This window comes from Lagopus muta, chromosome Z (genome assembly GCF_023343835.1).
Source record: "Lagopus muta isolate bLagMut1 chromosome Z, bLagMut1 primary, whole genome shotgun sequence".
Taxonomy (NCBI): domain Eukaryota; kingdom Metazoa; phylum Chordata; class Aves; order Galliformes; family Phasianidae; genus Lagopus; species Lagopus muta.
In genome coordinates, this window is record NC_064472.1 from 74,890,854 (window position 1) to 74,910,043 (window position 19,190).

Here is a 19,190-nt window from a genome sequence, read left to right on the forward strand (position 1 = left end):
TCTCCTACTTCATAAAAAAAGGAACGTATCAAAGATATTGCCTTCCTCCTCAAAACTACCGAAGGCCCCAGCCACGCATAAGGCTTCTGCTCGTTCAGCACAGGGGTAGCAGGCAGTTATTTATACATTAGTTCTGGGTAGTTTTCGATTACCACAGTGTCCCCAGACTAATATGGTTGAAAAATCGCAATCAAGGAGGTGTCACACGCTGGCAAAATGCCACTCTGTGATTTGACCTTTACTACGCAGCAGCTATTTAATAATGGAAAATATTAGTTACTTTTTTGAATATGTATATATATATATATATATAGGGTTGTTTGTTTTTTTTTCCCGGGACACAAAGAGGTGGTTTATACTGAAAATCTGAAACTCAGAGTGGGAAACGACAATTGGCACAGCCCTTAACAAATCCCAGGCATTGAGCCGTGATACCAAGAGGTGAGTTTTATTATCGCTGAGCGTGCTGGGGGCTGTGGGAGAACTTAAGGAAGGTGCGGGGAAATTGGCCAGGCCTATTTCTTCATGCAGATGGTGATTCAATATAATACTTTTCATCGTCACAATGATCACTTATGAAACATAAGACCCAGAATACAATAGACCAAACCAGATGCAAAACAACAGCCTTCTAAAAGCGATGCTTTTATCCGGGAGTCTTATTACCTCGAAGTTATTGTCTGTATCCTTCCCCACAGAATGACAAAATGTATGTCATTAGGAATTACTGCTGAATACTGAAACGGAACAACGCGGTTTGCCATGGGAGAGATCACTAACACAACAACCAGAGCTGTGATTTACTTAGAAGTGCCTACCCACGAATGGCCCTCTTTAACAAGGACCCTCTAGTACACAGCGTGATGGCTACACCGAAATAAAACTGCATTTATTTCCTGCCCCAGCGATCTGACCGCGCCAGCGCTGCGATGCAGGAGCACAAGAGGTGACGGCTCCTAAAAGCAGCGCAGTGCTCGGTGGCCGCAGGCAGCATCCCAGCACAGGCGGCAGCCCGTCCAGCTCCGTCCGGGCGCCTCGCACGCCTGCAGCACAAAGACCCCTCAGAGCCGGCCGCTCCTGCCGTGCGCACGCCCGGTTTGCTGGGAGCGGTTATTTTTCGTACCCGAACACGAAGCGGCCCGGCGTGCCACACCAGACGGATCAGGACGAGATACAGCGCGCGTTTTGACCCATATTGGGTTTTATCAGGTGCTAATTATTGTTTTACCAGAACAACGGCTTAATGCATCTGTTGTTTAATTCCCACTTCCCTATTCTCAAATGTGAACATCAAAGAAAATAAAACACTCAATCTGAAACAGCCCCTGACAGCAGCCCAGGACTCAAGTGCTCAATAGACGAGGCCCTTGCCACCAGTTCTCATATTTCCACAACAGTGAGCAAACACAAAACCGGCGCTCAGCGGCCTTTCCTCCTTTCCGCTCCCTCGGCCCGCCGCCGGCCGGCCGCAGGACGCGGCTCTGCTGGGAGCGCCGCGCGGGAAGGATTAGCCTCACTAACACGGCGGCGCCTGCAAATGCTGAGAGAAACCCCGGCACTGTATTTGGCGTATGAATAACCAAAATGCACGCGCTGACAGGAGACCGGGACGGGCCTATGGCTCCCCGGGAGAAAATGTAGCTGTGATGAGTGACAGGGCTTTCAGGAAATATGTTCACAATCACAGACAGTGAAGGCCATGACCTAGATCGTTTAAGAGCTTGTCTTGTCAAATTATCAAAAGCTTCTTCCTCTCTGAATAAAGAGTGACATAAGTGAGTGTCAGAAAGCTGCAGGCTGACAAGCCAAGCATACAATAACAGCATGCACGTCACATACTTGCCGAACACCGCCACGGCTAGCGGCAAATCTTAATGAGAGCGCGCCTGGCCCAGGAGACTTGGGTCCCTGCTGGCACAGCTACTCATCTCACAAAAATCCTTCAGCTCCGAGTCAGTTATGGTCTGACACAACGACTACAATTACTAAACACAACTTTTTAACAGAATCCTCTGGTGCTTTGTCAAAGCGGCGGCTGCGAGGAGCTGCCCCGCCGCAAGCGACCACAATAAGACAAAAGATTTGCCAAAACACACACTTTTCATCGCCTCCGCATGGGAGACGCCGCGGAAAACACACAAAGCGTCGCTGCAGAAATGCTCCTGCGCAAACAGATGTCGGGGCCCCTTCCCCACGAGCTGCGCTGTGCCAACACCGCTCCCACCGCCGCTGGGATTGAGGTGTTTGACTGCGGGGATTACCGACTCACGGCACTGTTTGCTTACTCTTACAATTAGACTGAAATTGACTTGGGGCAGGCGTGGAAATAAGGGAACGCTGCTGGCGGAGTGAGATCGCGAGGAAAAAAAAAGCCAGAAGAGCTGCTTTCTCCCAGGGTGCCCCGTGGATGTGTGAAGGCAGAGGCTACGCAGCACCAGCAGTGCCAGCCACGCCAACACACAACCGCCCTTCCAGCACCCAACACCTCCAGCCTGCAGAGCCATGTCCAGCACTGCCGGGGATGGCACAGCTCTGCTGGCAAGCACCAGCACGCACTTTGATAGCGACGAGGGCACAAGGGAAGCTGAGAGAAAGACTCTGACCATGTCTAAGCAGCCAGAAAAGGCCGTTTCAGGCAGGATAAATGAGTAGGCTGCCAACAGCCTGGCTTTTGGGAAGAGGCGCTGCTTCCAGGGCGCGTCTGTAGCGTGCATAAAGAGATGCAGCCAGAATCACAGAATGGCTTGGGTGAAAGGGGTGTTGAAGCTTATCTGGTTCCAACCCTCTGCCATAGGCCTTTTGCCACCAGATCGGGCTGCCCAGGGCCCCATCCTGCCTGGCCCTGAGTGCCTTCAGGGATGGAGCACCCACAGTTTCTCTGGGCAGTGGTCCCAGGGCCTCACCACCCTCTGAGCAAAGAATTTCCTCCTAACACCTAACCTAAATTCCCCCTCTTTTAATTTAAAGCCGTTCCTCCGTGTCCTATCATTGTTAGATGGTGTAAAAAGTCGCTCCCTTTCCTGCTTATAAACTCACTTCAAGGACTGGAAGGCCACAATCAGGCCTCCCCAGTTAAAGCACAGCTGAAGAAGGCAGGAGGTCTGGGCACTTCTGATGGCCAGTTCCAAGGCTAAGGAGTTCAGGCAACTCACTGCTTATCGGTGCGCTTGTTCTTCCTAAGAATAAGTGGAAACATTGTTCCATCTATGCTTTTTGCCTCCTTTCTGCTAGGTCATCCTCTTCAGGAAGTCCTTTTCTCACGCACAGAGCAGGCAGACGTGACTGTAGAGCACAAGCCTCATGACATCCATCAGAAATGCCACCAAACTTGCAGAGCAGACTGGATTTTCAATATATGCATGCGCAAGCCTAACTATATAGAAATGTATATACATACACACCACGTGAAATTACGCATGTGGTGCACACAAAGCTATGCAAGACAAGGCAGCAGCTCTTAACAAGGGAGACATGCATCCTCCTAACGGAGCAGCATAACACCAAACAGAGCAGCACGTGGAACTTTCAAACTGCTCAGCCTCACATTTTTCACGTAGCTACACGGCCTCCTGATGAAAGCACATCAGGTTCAGCTGCTTCCAGTACAACTCTGCATCTGAGTCCACACATTCTCAGAGTTGTTTCAGGGAAAGTAAGTGCCCTAGTGGCTAATAAATGTATTAGCCTGAAATTGTTCTAAATAACTTTGAACATTTTCAAGTCTGACTAAGTGGACTTCCTGAAGTTGCCTCAAGTTCTCTGCTTGAGAAAAGCATGATGGTGAAGAGTCACACTGAAACAGCGAGCATGACAGCTTGTTTTGCATCCTTTGTGTCATAGTACATAGTACAAGAGAATGGCCTTTCTGGGAAAGACAAATTTTAACTTTTTTGGTTGTCTGGAGGAATGATGAGCTCGCTCAGCCACACGCATAGAGCAGAACTTGTGTTCTGACCTCTGCTTCTATGGGCAGCAGAAACATCGAAACTGGAAGGCTGATACAAAACAGCTGCAGTAACTGGGCTTTGTAAAACACTTTCAGGTTTTTGATAAAGCTCCATGGAGGGTTCTCACAACTCCTTAAAGAATGTAATTAGCAGAGGCTCTATACATGTACATCTCTTATCACAATCAGTTTGCAGCATGAAAAGAGCAGAGACTACCAGCCCATGGTCTCAACTGTGAGCTGATGCCTCATGATGCCTGAAGTTGAGGCAAGCATGCCTCCTTTCCCTTGCACACATCTACAGCCAGATGTTTTCATCGCAGTGACTTTCCAAGCTGGATGAAGTTTCTGTGTGTTCAGTCAATAACCTTCCAGGGGTTTCTCTCACACCAGCTGGCTGGCTCAGCCTCCTCTCCTGCCTCAGCAGACTTTGTGCATCTACTGCATCTTTTGGTAAGGATCCTCACCTCATAGGTCTCTTACCTCATTCTGCCTCTTCTGCACCCAGCTCCCCCTGCTTTCATTATATGCTCCCTAATGACTGCTCTGAGATCAGCAATGAACAACTGATCCTCAGTCACTGCCTCCAGTCACAGAGGCTTTAGATCTTTACACATCTCTCTGTCGTCTGTCTCTCAGGACAAAGAGGCAGCTGAGCTGAAGGATGCAGAAGAAAAGGACCGTATCACCTACTTCTCCACTGCTTTCCACAAGATTCCTAATATTCACCATCTGTTTTCCACAGCTTCTGAGCAATGAAGTGATTTTTTTTTTTCAATCATATCTTGTAACTCTAAAATTAAGTCCTGAATGGTAACGGTAAGCTCAGAACTCACTCCTTCCTATGTAAATCTGCAGTTATTTCTTTTTCCCAGGTATTTTACATTATGTTTAGTGCTACTGAAATTCATCCAACATTTTATTGTGCCCTCCCTGCATTTATTACAGTTCATGTGCAGCTCTTCACACTTAGCTCATCATATCATTGACACATTAAATTCAGTCATCTCCGCAAATACTGTCTTTTGTTGGCACTTTTTCCACATCACACTTGCATCTCCTGCTTTTATCCTCTTGATCCATGCCTGTTTTGTTTCCTTAAAAGTTTTTGGTCAGAAACTTTGTCAAAAGGCGTCTTGAACTTGTAGACTACGTTAACTGAATCATGTTTACACAAACGCTTCTTGACTTTGTCCTGTGAAGAACCCAGAGCTTTCTAAGAAGCAGGGTTTTCTTTACAAAAGCCGTCCTGAATCTGCGCACATAAATCGTATTTATACGCCCGTTCCAACACTTGATTTGTCATCACAGCTTCTGTTAATTTGCCTGGTGCACACCTTGGGCTGACAGGACTGATCGTCCAACTCTTTCTGGGACCTGTTCTAAAAACTGCCACTGTGTTTCACTTCTTGACCATCTGCTGGTCATTCAGGCTTCCTGTCTTGACTTAAAGAAACGCCTACTGGGGCTGAGCCCAGTGTTGGGCTGAGGCGTCCTGTGCTGACGGCACAGGGTTGTGCTGGTGCCAGTCAGTGTACAGTAACAGGTCCCCAGGTGCCACATCTCCACAGACTCCTGCAGACCCATCTCCATTGAACAGCTTTATGTTTAAGCATAAACGTGTGTTTAATTTGCCTCAAGGGGATCCAATAAAATTTCCCCAACTTTGCATCTCTAACTGCTTACCAGAAAGTGCTTGTAGAAATATACCCTTCGTAATACTTGTATTTAAAGGAATGGCACTGTAAACATTGGCTATAAACAGAGGTACAACTAGAAGAGGACGAGCAAACTTAAATTTACAACATCCAAATACAAAAAGAAATAGTACTGGATACACGGTTTGGCATCTACCAAACAGACATCGTATGCATACCTCAAACACTGTTGGATGTGGTAAGCCTGTAACAAACACTCCATTTTCTCTCTTTAACTTCTTACATCTGCTGCATTAACAAGTGACCTTCGGGAGCAGGATGGACACATGAACAATGCAACTCACTGTCCCTCTCATCCTCCCAGTAATGACACTCAGACAGCACTTCACAGGAAGCTTCCATGTTTGACGGGTGAGCTAAAGGGTCAAATGTGGGTCCTTCTCATATTTTTGTGTGCAAATTGCTTTTTTTTTAGGAACAGTATAGAGCACAGAAGTCTAATTAACATGCATCACGACTGCATTTGTGGGACAACCAAAACCATAACATTGCATGAGGTTAAAAAAACAGAAACATACTTAAATTTCATCTAATTCACCTATGTTTTATTTCATAGCAGTTCATATCAGATGAAAAGGCCTTCAGACTATATGTCTTATCAGTCTGTGCAGCATTGCCACCACTGCTACTGAGAACACACAGTTAAGTTAAAGAATAAACACAACATGTTTTTAATCTGTATTTTTGAGCTTAAAAGAGAAATCTTCACATTACAGTCACAGCTAAAGCTTCTACTAAACTGAATTGTGACCTACTAAAAAAGTACCTTAGAACCACAGCATGGTTTGGGTTGGAAGGGACCTTAAAGATCACCCAGTTCCAACCTCCTGCTGTATGCAGGGACACCTCCCTGTAGCCCAAACTGCTCACAGCCCATCCAGCCTTGAGTGCTTCCAGGGAGGGGGCATCCACAGCATCTCAGGACAACCTGTGCCAGTGCATTGCCACCCTTACAGAGTTTTAAGAAACCTTCATGTATTTGGTATTTTTTAAATATATTTCAGCACTATTTATGTATTTATATGAGAAGTACACACATTTAAAAACTGTGGAGAACTTCGTACACAAATAGAAAAGCATGAATATAAGACCTTTCCAAACTCTGTTCTAGTATCACTTAATTTCATGAAGTGACTATATCACTGTGACATCATTCTGCCTTAATTCTCCACATCTTTACACATAGAAGTGAGCCAGGAAAGCCTTCCTTGCTTTACCAGCCCCTTTTCTACCAATCTTCCAGTTGCTACAGGACTGAATACTTTCTTGCTAGTATCACAGAATACCTTTGAGTAACAGTTTCTTTCACGTTTGGAACATTCTTGCCAAAACAGCTTTCCCAGCACTGAAACCTTACACAGTTCATCCAGAAAGGAAAAATGTAAAACACTGTCATGCCCAGCTTTGAAATACACCGCACCTATTGAAACAAAGGTTGCTGGTTTGTGAATACCCGACGTTGCTGTAAAAAATCCTGTTTTACATATTTATATGTTTATTTAATTTATTTGTTTTATGTTTATATTGTTTAATATACATTTCTCTCTCTTTATGCACATGCACATCTGAAATACTGAGACAAGCTTTTATTGGGCTAGAGGACAGCCAAACAGCAACGTTCAGTGGTGATGTTCAAAATGTCTAGATTTATTTCAGGACAAGCATAGTGAATGCATGATGCTACGTTCCTTACGGCCAGGATTCCTGGTTTCTGTAGAGCTGATCACCACTGGCTGTATGGTATCAAACAACTTTCATGGGCAGCAGCAGCAGCTTCAGGCAGACAGTCAATAATAAAAGTTTCTTTCAAAATGCATTCAGAAGAATGTTTCTAAGCAAAGAGCATTCACACAGAAAAATGTGCTTCTGTAACCACAGATTAAAATGGTCAAAGTTTTGAGGAAAAGATCTCCCCCAAATGAAAGCAGATGTCCACGACCTTACAACTCACATCTACTGCACAGAGAACACACTTTTTCTGAATGGCCTTTAATACACCTCACTACACTTTGGATACTTGACCATTGCTTAACACTTCCATGCCTATTTTTGTGCTGGAGTTATTCACTCATTTATCCAAGACAAGTCCGAGTGCCCACTACAAAATAACAATAGTAGAATCATAGAATCACTAAGGTTGGAAAAGACCTAAAAGATCACCCAGTCCAACCGTTCACCTATTCCCAATAGCTCCTACAATGCGTAAACGCGAAACGCGTGTGTTTCATGGGGTCCCTCCTCTCTGCAAAATAAATGAGATCCTTTCTCTCCCCTTTTGCTGCTCAACTTGAAGCAAACAGTCAGATACCTGATGGGAAATAAAGCTGAAGATTCAACCTCATAATAAGCATCTCACAGACACACGAAAGGAGCATTTCCATATTCCCAGCCAACAGAGACGTTATTACTGAGTGCAGATGCAAGCTTTTTTTTAAATATAAAGTATGAAGATCATCATTTGGACCACGTTCTTTTTTGCCTTATTTTGAGATAGAAGTAGTGCAGTATGATGTGAACAAGGAAGTACCACGACTGGTTACAGCACCTGGGTGTCCACTCAGTCTGCAGAAGCTGCCCTGGCCCAGAAGGAACTGCTGGGTTTTGAATGATAGCAGCGAAGCAGGAAAACATCGCTGAGGTTCTTGTGGGCCTAAAACAAGTATCAGTAGATCCCAGACATTGGATGTTCCAGCTGCTCCACTACTTCATGAATTCTCTTACTGAACACAAACGAAGGGGCTGCTCACAGGGATACGGAATTGGAGAAATAATTGATTTCATCATTATCTTTCATCTTGCATGTTCAAAAATAAGACAGAACTCTACCAACAAACAGGAACAAACTAAGCTGAGGCCCATAACTGTGGCTGCAGACATGCTTCTCCGCAAGCCACCGTCAGATAAAATTGTTATTCATCTCTACTTACCTAAGAGAAAAACATACCACTTCCATTCCATTTGTAAAGCACATTTGCAATGTAAAATGCAGCAATCATAAACACCAAACCCACGTAGACAGTAGTTTAAGCTTCTAATATTTTTCCTTGATGAATACGTAATCATGGTAAGAAGTCATTTGAAACTCCTAGAGCAGAAGGGCTGCTCTACACCTCTTCTAATGTGCTCACAGCACGACACGTCTTCTGATTTCAACTTCCCTGCACTTTTTCTTCACAAAAATGAGAAATGTTCCATTCTTTACCATCTGCTGTTATTTCCAATGGTTCTCCAAGCACACTCAAACACAGTAATCTGAAGTGTTACATTTAAAGAGTTAATTTATCACATATAATTTCCAGCATGTTTCCCCAGATTTTTTTAACCAGCACACTGAAACTGTTGGAACTGCATTTGCTAGGTTTTAAAGTCCTTTTTACTATGAGCAGTGAGTACTACAAAACTGTATCAATTGACATTTTTCATCACCCTAACTAAACTGGACAAAATTAAACTAAACTAAATACCAAGTAAGTGCTTACAGCACTCCGGTTTGTTTTCTTTGGACCACTTTTCATGTAAGCAACTACAACATTTCCACATGTTCATACAGACGTGCACTCGATACAATGAAAGCTAATCTGAAATGACAGTGGTGCTTGTAAATTTCAATTTTTGACAGATAAAAAAACAATGGTGAATGTTTTGTTTGTTTGTTTTGGCTTTCTGTCATGGACAGTACTCACGTCAGCATAATGCCCCTTCATATCACAGCGACTGCAGTGCTTATTCCAGTAGGATCTCTCAAGACATTCCCTAAAATAGTGGCCAGGCAAACAGCAGTTCAAACAAAACCGAGCTGGACAAGTGTTCTGTAGATGACCTCTTTCTGCACACAGGCAACAAGGGGGAGTTTTCTGAGGAGAAATACAAAAAGAAGTATGTTAAGCAAGTACACTGCGTAAGATTTCAGAAAGCAAAACAAAACATCACAGGAGGAAATAAAGAAGAAAACATCCTAAATGAATGCCTGCCACCCACTAGGAACTGCAGACATCCTATGTTTCATTTAGAAACTGCAGCAAAGGTAGACTAGAAAGAGAGTAAAAGTTCAACTTCTGACTGCACAAATCCCCATATTCTCCTGATTTTGACCTTGCATCACAAGTACTTGTCAAATGCTCCTGTAAGTAGTGTTCAGTACGCTCTATGAGCACTTATTTTTTAGGAAATCCCTCAAAAGCTGAAAAACAGAAGTACATCACTGGAACATCACACCAACATACTGGCATAGTTTGTAAATGTGCTCTGTCACATCAACCACTACACTGGGTATGGATGGAGACACTCTTCTTCACATCAGCCCACATGGAGATGTCTTTTAGCTTGCTGAGAAACAGTGCAGACAGCACACCCACGTTCACCTGCTGCTGAACAACACCTGCATGGCCTCAAAGATCTCTCAGTTTTCCACTCTGACCTGCAGACTGGGTGCAGGTGGGCAAGAGGTTGTCAGGAGACACAGCCAGGAAAGCTGGACCGAGGACGTAGCCCATGCCACGGGACATCACGCTCCACAATAAAATGGGGGCAAAGGAGGTTTTCCAAAGTAGACACTGCTTTTGTATCACTTGCTTTCATTTTTTTATCTACTGCTATTAAACTGTCTTCATCTTAAGCCCACATCTTTTTGTGCTTTTGCCTTTTTAGTGCTCTCTACCAGTACGGTTGACTGAGTGGCTGGCTGGGACTGAGCTGTGGCCAGCTTAGCCCCGTGCTTTGTAACTCAAGCAGATACACGGACGCCCTCACAAACATTAAAAAGGTACTCTGGGACTAAAGCTGTGTCTGTTTAAAACCAGTTTTCCCAGTGATTGAGTGCACCTTTGCTCCACGAACTTACGTTTCAACTGCATGAGATGTAGGCACGGGACAGACGCTTTAAAGGAATCTGCTTGATACTAACATGCAAAGTTTCAGTGCAGGTAGTGGCCTCAAGGACCGAGGGGTGGATTTTTTCAGGCTTTGTTGCAAGGACTGATAAATCCAGACCCGCATGCAGCTGGCACCATTTCTGCACAACACAGTCTCCAAGTTTTAAATCTCCACCTCCTCTAACTCATGGAGAGTCGGAAATTTCCAAGCATTTGGCATCTATCCAAGCTGCTTAAAGCAACTCCGTGTTCCTCACATCTCTATAACGTTATCTGCACTGTGGTTCATCACACAGGAATCTGCTTTCATTCATTTACGACAGGTGATTTTTGGAGTCCTTAATGCACTCCTTCTTGAACATAAATTTTAAACATATTTGATATCTTAAAGCTAGTCTTACACTATGAAAAAGATACACCCACACTGTTATCTCTTTTTAACTGGCTTATACTTACAGATTTCTTTATAAAAGCAGTAACCTCCTCAGAACAGACGGTTAATTTCATACAGTAAACTGACCTTGTGCAAGCTACGTTTCAACCCCAAGCCACCGAAACAAAATTCCTAACAGCAAGCAGGAAAGTAAAACAGCTGAATCTGCAACGTCGCGTTTACCTTTGGAACTGGACAGTTTTTGGACAAATGCCCTGGTCTCCCACAGTTTCTGCAGGTAACGTTCTTGTCGGCTGTGTAGTAGCGAACACTCGTGCGCCTCACGCTCGCGTAGTTACAGATCTGTGCCTGCAGAGAAAAAAAGAGAAAAGACATTTATCACTTCAACCACTCGCGGTTTGCTAGAAATGTGTAAGAGTCATTGCTGGCAGTGTTCAGCCAGCAGTCTAACACAGACACCATTTACACATCTGGAGTCAAACTGCACAATTCTGTTCTACACAGACTGGCACTGTCTGGCTCAAACTTTCAGTTCAGGACATGATTTTTTCACTGTTTAAAACTACAGTCGTGAAATTCTGCTTTCTCTCGGTCAGCTGAAACACTTCTACTCACTGTGCAACTTCTTGATGAACTGGAATTTCTATCAGAATGCAAATATAATTAGTAGTAATGGCAAATTCAAGTCACAAGTTCTCCGGAACACATGGAGGGAAACTTGGACAAAGTACAATATCATGTAAGTTTAGATAACCTGCAATTGTACAGGAATTTTTTTTAAAGAAAAAGGTATTTAACAACCGTGAATTAACACTGTGGACAAGCAAATCACAGGAGTACAACAACATGAGTTCTCTTACGAGAAAAGCTTTGTTAATGTCACCCTAAGGCAACCTGCCTGGGTAGGAGTGTTGGTCAGGTGGTTCCTAAGGTCTTTTTTGACCTCTATCGTTCTGTGAATGCATGACATAAACTGTAACAGCTCTTGGAAAGAGAAGTCAGGAGATGGACCTTCTAGCTGAAGCTTACTCTCCCTGGGTGCTAGGGTACCCTCCACAAATGCTTCAAGTTACAGCCTAATAGCTTTAATGGCTGAGCTGAGCCCTTCCTCAGGAACTGCAGGCTGCCCAACCGCCCACAAGGGACGACTGGTGCCGCAGCAGGAGTAAGGATCGAGCTGTCACAAAACAGTTACTTCACAGAGACTGGGAAGGAAGAACTGAGTTTCTCATTGTTGAGGAGCTCCTGTCCTTCCCTCTCTTCACCACTATTTGTCTGCCTTCCTTGACAAGTGAATGTCCTCGTAACGAACAACTGCTCAGCTTAACCTGCCAACGGAAGGACATTCTTAAGGCTTCCATGCAAAAATCCCAGATGGATTTTCCAGGCCTGCTTATCTTGGTCAGCTTGTTAGTAAACACAAAGATAACAAACATGGAACAATCTGGTTGTCTGTGTTACCTCTAGGTCTTTATTACTGATGGACCAGTCCACATCAGTGTCTCCTGGAAAACAGAAATACAATGAATTATACTTAACTTAAGGACATTTTTTCACAGTATATTCAGATTATGATTACTGATGTTACTGAAATTGGTAATAGATTCTGAATGTACCAAACAGAGAAACAAGTTCTATTTCCAGGAAAGGAATGCTATCAACCTGCCTGTCAGCAAATCTGATCCACCTTAAAATCAGGACATGCTCAACCAGTTGGACTGTATCAGCTGCTACCCTCTTTTGCCCCTTCATCCCTAGGGTACAGATTTAAGCAGGTTTCAATTTGTTCAGATGCAAGGAATCCAGAACCCACTGCAGAGCATGGCCAGCTTAAGTACTTGGGTTGTCTGAGTGGGAGCATACAGAACACGAAGCTAACACACAGCCCAGACATACCCTTCTTCCTGGTGAATTCAAACATTCTATGTCTTCAGCACGGCTTTTGAAGGCCGCATGCCAAAATGGCTTTATGCATAACCACAGCAACTAAGGCTAATCCAAGTAACGCTATTCCAGAGCAGGGCCTGGTAAGGTGCAGTAAACAAGAACAGCACACTGAATGAACAGCTATCACACCATGACCTTCTGACACACAGAACTGGAGGAAGGAAAAACAAAAAATCAGAAGGAAATAAAAGGCAAAAAAACCCACAAAACGCCCTGGAGGAACAGGGATGCAGTAAGAGCTGTTTCAAAGTTCTGCATGTCAATGGTGTTTACTTCTCTCACTGTGCAAAGATGGCTGAACACCGCAGTATCTTTCTTACCATCACAGAGGATTCATGTCAACAGAATAGCTGGCTTTGCCTGTACTTTCACAGTAACTTACAACTCGTGTGTGAGTAAATCCCATATCTGCAGGCTAACGCCAAGAGTTCTGTCCTCTGCCAACAACTGAAATCTGAAACATCTGTACATGTTATTAAAACAAATTGCAACATCAAGAATTACAATTATTAGGAAAAAAAAGCACTACAGATGTATCTAACTTTGATTGTATTATTCATTTCCAGTAAAAGATGGGCGATTAGCAACTACAATCATACCATATGCAATATCACCTGTAACTGTTTAACACAGTGGAAAGAGCAGCCATGACAGCAGAGCAGCAAGGTCCCAGGCCGCAGTGAGCGAGGATTCACTTACATGCAACAGCTGTGGGCACAGAAATTCAGAGAAGAAGCTGCTTGCCTTCAGAAGGCCTCAGAAGGTATGCAGGGATCTCCAGTGAGGTTCCCTCACCTCCACTGCCTGCCCTTCAGTGAGGGCTGGGAAGGGGTGCATCCTGGCTCCAGCCCTTCTGGCCACTCAGGTACAGTACATTGCACTGCATGCACCCGAGCTCCCCTGGGCTGGCCCTGCCTTCCTACCAGGTGCTCCATCACTGCTTCAAGCTCTGCTACACCCGCAAACTAAAAAAAGTCATAAATTCAGCTGAAACATAAAGCCCAGTACCCAGACACAAGGTATGTCCCTAGAACATATGGTGGGTGCTTTAGAATTATACCTGTTATCTGCTCCGCTTCATCTAAAGTCAGGGCTAGCTATATCTGACTACTCTCAGCAATGCCCTAGAATATGTATTTTTTGCACTAATGCCAAAATCTCAACAAGCATCACACAGACATTAACAGCAACTTTGCTGGCCTACCTACAAGCAATTGGAGTGGTACATTATATTAAGTATGTTTAAGTCATAGCATGGATAGCAACTGGCAAAGCAAAAACTGCAATGCAAGATCCAAATGCTTCACCCAAGCATCATTCAGGATAGACAAGACCACCATAACAAAAGGTGGTATCACCCATCTAGGCCTGGAGACTGCTCCTTCCAGGCTGCCTGGGTTCCAGCAGGGGATGGGAAGAATAGCACCGTGTAGGATGTCTCTAATGGAAGCTATTCGTGGGTATGCCCAAAGGAAAATTAGGCCTTTTGGTGCCTAGTCATTAAAAGTAAAGAAGCACACTTACTGATATATTTCAGTGCATTATTTATTACTTGGAAGCCTATTAAGAAAATTCATTCATAAAGAAAAATATATTTGTAATTCAAATGAGTCCTGTGAATGCCACATTTCATAGAAAGGCATATGCAGGATGGTTGACAGGCTACAGATCAAAATTACCAGCAAATTAACTCCTGTTAATCATCGGACATGCCCTTTCTAAGAACAAACAACCAAGTTTCATTTCTGTGCTGTCAAAACACCCATCTTCCCTGGGAAAACTGTGATAAAATGATTAAAGAATTGCTCGTATTAGAAACTCAAATGGCTCAAATTAGAAAATACTCAGAAAAGCATTAAGGTGCAACGCAGCACTACAACTCCATCGGCTCCGCCTCCTGCCAGCCATCCTCCTGCCCTCCTGCTGCCTCCCAGGACGATGCCCATCAGCACATGCAGAGCGCTTTGCCCCGGCTCTTCCCCCGCGCTGAACTCCTCCATACCTGGATGTAAGACCAAGGACACAGTCCAACCCACCACCCCGGGCACTGCCAAGAGGAGATGCTCCGGGACCTCCAAAACTCCAACCAGAAGCCTCAGATCCCGTCCCGGGACTGAGAAGGTAATTTTGATCTTCAGAGCTCAGACACAGAACAAATATTTACGGTGATTGCTGAGTTGTGCTCCCTGGTAAACACCACCACAACAAAACCTGCTACCTGTCATTTCTCACAACATGAAAGCACGTCACGGTTCTCAGAGAGGAACGCACACACAGGATGGCTGTCTGCCTCGGGAGCTGAGGGGAGAAGTGCTTTCCTCCTCTTTCACAGCACCTCAGTGCAGCAGCAGCTTAAGAGCCATCCAGATAATCTCTGCCACGATCCCCACAGCTCTGTGAGGAGACTGTGCTGTCATCCTGCAGAAACAGAGCAGACAGGATGTAAAGGGTCCTGCGAGTGCATTAGGAAAACCCCTCCAGAACATCTTCAAAAATTTGTTATACTTTCCCTTCTCATCTTCATTTGTTAATAGCTATCTTTTTAAAAATAATTATATCAACATCTATGCCTCCTCTATGAAGTTATTTTCTTCAGGGCTAGCTATATCTGACCTTCTCTCAGTTGGAAGAAATGGCCTTGTTAAATTGCAGAACAGAACAAAATGACAGAAAAACAGAGGCCAGAAAAAATGGCATGCAGGATGCATGCATGCAGTTCAGGTTAAAATGGAAGCCCTGAGCAAAGGTCTGCCTTTATGCAGCGCTATCTTTAGCTGTCCTGTAGTCCTCTACAAGAGCACACAGTGCACAACGACTTCGTTCTTATTTAGAAGAAGAATGTTCCAAGATCACCGGGATTCACAAACATCATTCCACTGGAATGAAAATGTGAATCTCAGAGCGGGGCTCAACACGAAGCCAGATTTGCAGTCACTGTTCAACATGCTTTCAAGCTTTCTTTCTTTCATTTGCAAGAAGGGGACAGGCAGGGAGGAAGGACAACGATGAGCTGTCAGAACCTGGAGTTACCCAGAGGAATAATCCATTTCCGCAGAACAAAAAGTGACCTGGAATAAACAACAAACTACTCAGGATGTACTCTTACATCCTGTACTGCTGCTGATCCTAGCAACCAAACACATGACCCCCAGTGTGCGAACAGGACGACCTTGCCTAGATTTTTACCTCTTCCAAAGTTGCACTTTTATTTCCACTTAGTGGAGCCCAAAGATTGCCAGGTTCTCTTCCCCTGCAAAGGTTTGTTTGGTCTCTGCACATAAAACCACTGTGAAACCGTAGAGCCTGGCTGCTCAGCTTTGCAAATGAAACGCTCCCTTTTTGTGAAATGGAAAAACAGGCCCCGTTGCCCCTAACAGCAGGAATATACATGCAGCCATTTTATTTACTGTATTTTATCAGCTGCCCTCAGAAATGGGCGCTTCAAGTTGTGACAATCTGCCACACAGACTGAAGGGAAAACACATTTCAGAGCTGAGCAATGAAAATTGGTCTTTGAGTGATAATTAATACAAGGACGCCCCAGAACGCAGAGCCCTAATTACAGCCCACTGTAAGAGCTCCGAGGTAAGGACTGTTTCAGACTTCTCTGTGGACAGCATTTACAATTTCACCGCTGCTGGCTGCCACTGCAGTAACAAACAAGTTTAGGATGGGCAAAAGGTGATTTACTTAACAATTAGACACCTGCTGTTGTAACGGGTCACAGGTCGATACCTCTGTAACGCTGACAACTTTAAGAGAGCCATGAACTCCCACACAGGTACAGTCAGTACCACCGGCAGTTCAGCGGGAGACACTTCTCACCATGAAGAGACAGTGCTGCCTCTGCCTCCGATGCCCTGCCATGCATGTGTGTGTCTATGCAGACACACGAGCAGCAGCACACATTGTGCGTTGGTGAGAAAACACCTCCAGCGCTTTACTTTCAGCAGCCTTTCATTGACCCAGCGTGGCGTTTCCGAAAAGCATGAAACGATTAAAATGCAAACACACATTAAAATACAAACTTACAGTTTGCTTTTTCTAATGTGCACGCTCACACAACTGTCCCTCCTTTCTGTCTCATGCCATCAATACTGCTTCTGTTAGACCTGACCACTGCTGGAAATGTTAATTCACAGAACTCTGTGGCTCATGATTTTCAAAGCTCAGTGCAACATTTGCGGAACAAAGTAGGTTTTTCTCTCTTTTTGGTGGGTACAAGTATGGGGACCACAGGAACAGTTAAATTCATGGCATGGTTGGTCTACCACACAGTCGGGGGAATTCTTTAAATAGAGCCTGTCACTCTCTTTGCCCATCAATGGGATTTCCTTCTCAAACTGCTGATTCGTTCAGGTACACAACAGAGGAAATTTCAGTTAACCTTTGTTTCACCCCAGGGAGAAATCTGTCTGTAAAAGTATAAAATGAATAGATTAAAAAAAAAAGAAAAAGAAAAAGAGAAGAAAAAAAAAAGAAAAGCTGCAGGGTTATTCTTCCTAGTGTTCACAGCAGTCAACGTTAAACAGAGAAAAGGAGGCAAACGTGAACATTTCATTCCCACCAGAGAACAAGGTACAATACATCAGTTAGAAATTCCAACGTCTATACTGTGATTCCGAATTTAGAAGAGGAAAAACTGAACACAGATCTGTTGTTCCCACAGGACACATCAAGAATTCCTTTTCTGACTATTTCCTATGTGCTTGAAAAGGACTAGCAACTTACTTTGGAGACAAAGTCTTGTTAGTTGTTTGATTAAGCTGTCTTAAATACCTTTTACATTCTAACAACCCTTGGTCACAAGAAAAGTAATGAAGGCTAACTCAGGATTACATATGGAAAAAATGCAAAAACACTTAAAATTAGAAGTACAGCCAAAAAATAAAGGGAAGTTTGGGCAAGATTACTGACAAAAATGGCGCTGTGTGGATCTAAACTGCACATGAAAAGGCCCGTTTGAGATACAGCTGCAATTCCAAAGCTGGAACAATTACTTTCGTTCTCGGTGCCACTCATCTGACAACAGCCTTCAGTATCAAACTGAACGCCACTGCAAACCTCTTCCCAGCTACCTTGTGACCATTTTCAGGCAGAACTTGGGCACTACGACCATGGGGCACAGCAGACTAGAAAGCCTCGTCTCCATGGAGGTGATTCCTGATGATCAATAGGATGCCAGAACTGGTTCTTTACTACATCACTAGGACAGTTTTACCTTCTGGATTGTTATCATGCCAGCTAAATAGCGATACAGAGCTCTTCCAGGGAAGCAGCTGCAAGCAAAGCTGGATGCTGTATGAGCATGCTAAATCTTAATCATTTAATCGGCACTTGAAGAGTGGTACTTATCGCAGTTATCTGCATTAAGAGTCCCAAAGCCTAACCAGTGCCTCCCACTGTTCTGATGAATTTACAGACTCCTCCATATAGAAGGCTAAGATGGTACTTAGTGCATAAGACTGGAGACTCAAGAGAACTTTAGTTCACTTTTCCAGTACTGTTTTAATGGAAAATCCACAGCTGAGATTTGCGAATCTACCGTGGCATCGTATCACACCTTCATTGCATCAATATAAAATAAAGGAGATACAAATGCAAAAGGTGGAACAAATTCCATGAAGTGTCCTGGAATGAGGTCTCTATTTTGGCAAAGCTACTGCGGCTGAAAAAAATACCATAAGAGATGTGGTCTCAACATTATGCTCCTCGCCAAAATGGAGGGCATACGGAATTAAAGCTCCCTGGAAATGACTGCTTCCTACTTCAGCTGGAGCACAAACCTAAGGAGAACTGTAAACACCAACTGCCTTTCAGCAAAACAGCACAGTTCTTTTCATGCTGCTGTTCAGAAGAAGCATGGAGCTAAACTCCTGAGTTTGAAGAATAATCATGTGGAGGATTATCTGGGACATAGATAGCTTAATCTGGGCTCCTGTCTCTATTTTTGCTCTGAAATCTAAAACGCATTTAACAGAGTTTAAAAGACAAGCGTATTTCAGCATAGGGTTACTATTAGTCTTTCAGTATGGGCTAGGATTTAGGTTCAACTTTCATTAACATTAGTATTTAATTAATATTGTGCATTAGGTGAAATCATTCTGGTTCTAACAACTCCTGCCTGCACTGAAGGTCAGCTGAGTCTCCCACGTACAGAGATGGATGATGGAACACAAAAAAAAGACCAAAGTGTGTCCAGGATGATGCAGAGCTGGTGTGGCCAGGCTGGAACGGCTCCTACAGGGACAGTGCTTTCACATTCTCTCCTCAGGAACATTACAATGAACTCTGCAGCCCTTGTGCTTTGATTC

General features: G+C 44.1%; 1 protein-coding gene across 3 annotated transcripts in view; it reads right to left on the bottom strand.

Moving 5' to 3' along the window:
• The window catches only part of ZCCHC7 (zinc finger CCHC-type containing 7), a 110,681-nt gene that overhangs the window by 28,246 nt on the left and 63,245 nt on the right, over positions 1-19,190 (bottom strand). For all 3 annotated transcript variants that reach the window (XM_048932238.1, XM_048932239.1, XM_048932237.1), the window contains 3 exons: positions 12,391-12,434; positions 11,152-11,277; positions 9,348-9,518 (listed from right to left, as the gene is read on the bottom strand). In XM_048932238.1, the coding sequence (XP_048788195.1) occupies positions 9,348-9,518; positions 11,152-11,277; positions 12,391-12,434 (341 nt within the window). The remainder of the gene's footprint in view (positions 1-9,347; positions 9,519-11,151; positions 11,278-12,390; positions 12,435-19,190) is intronic.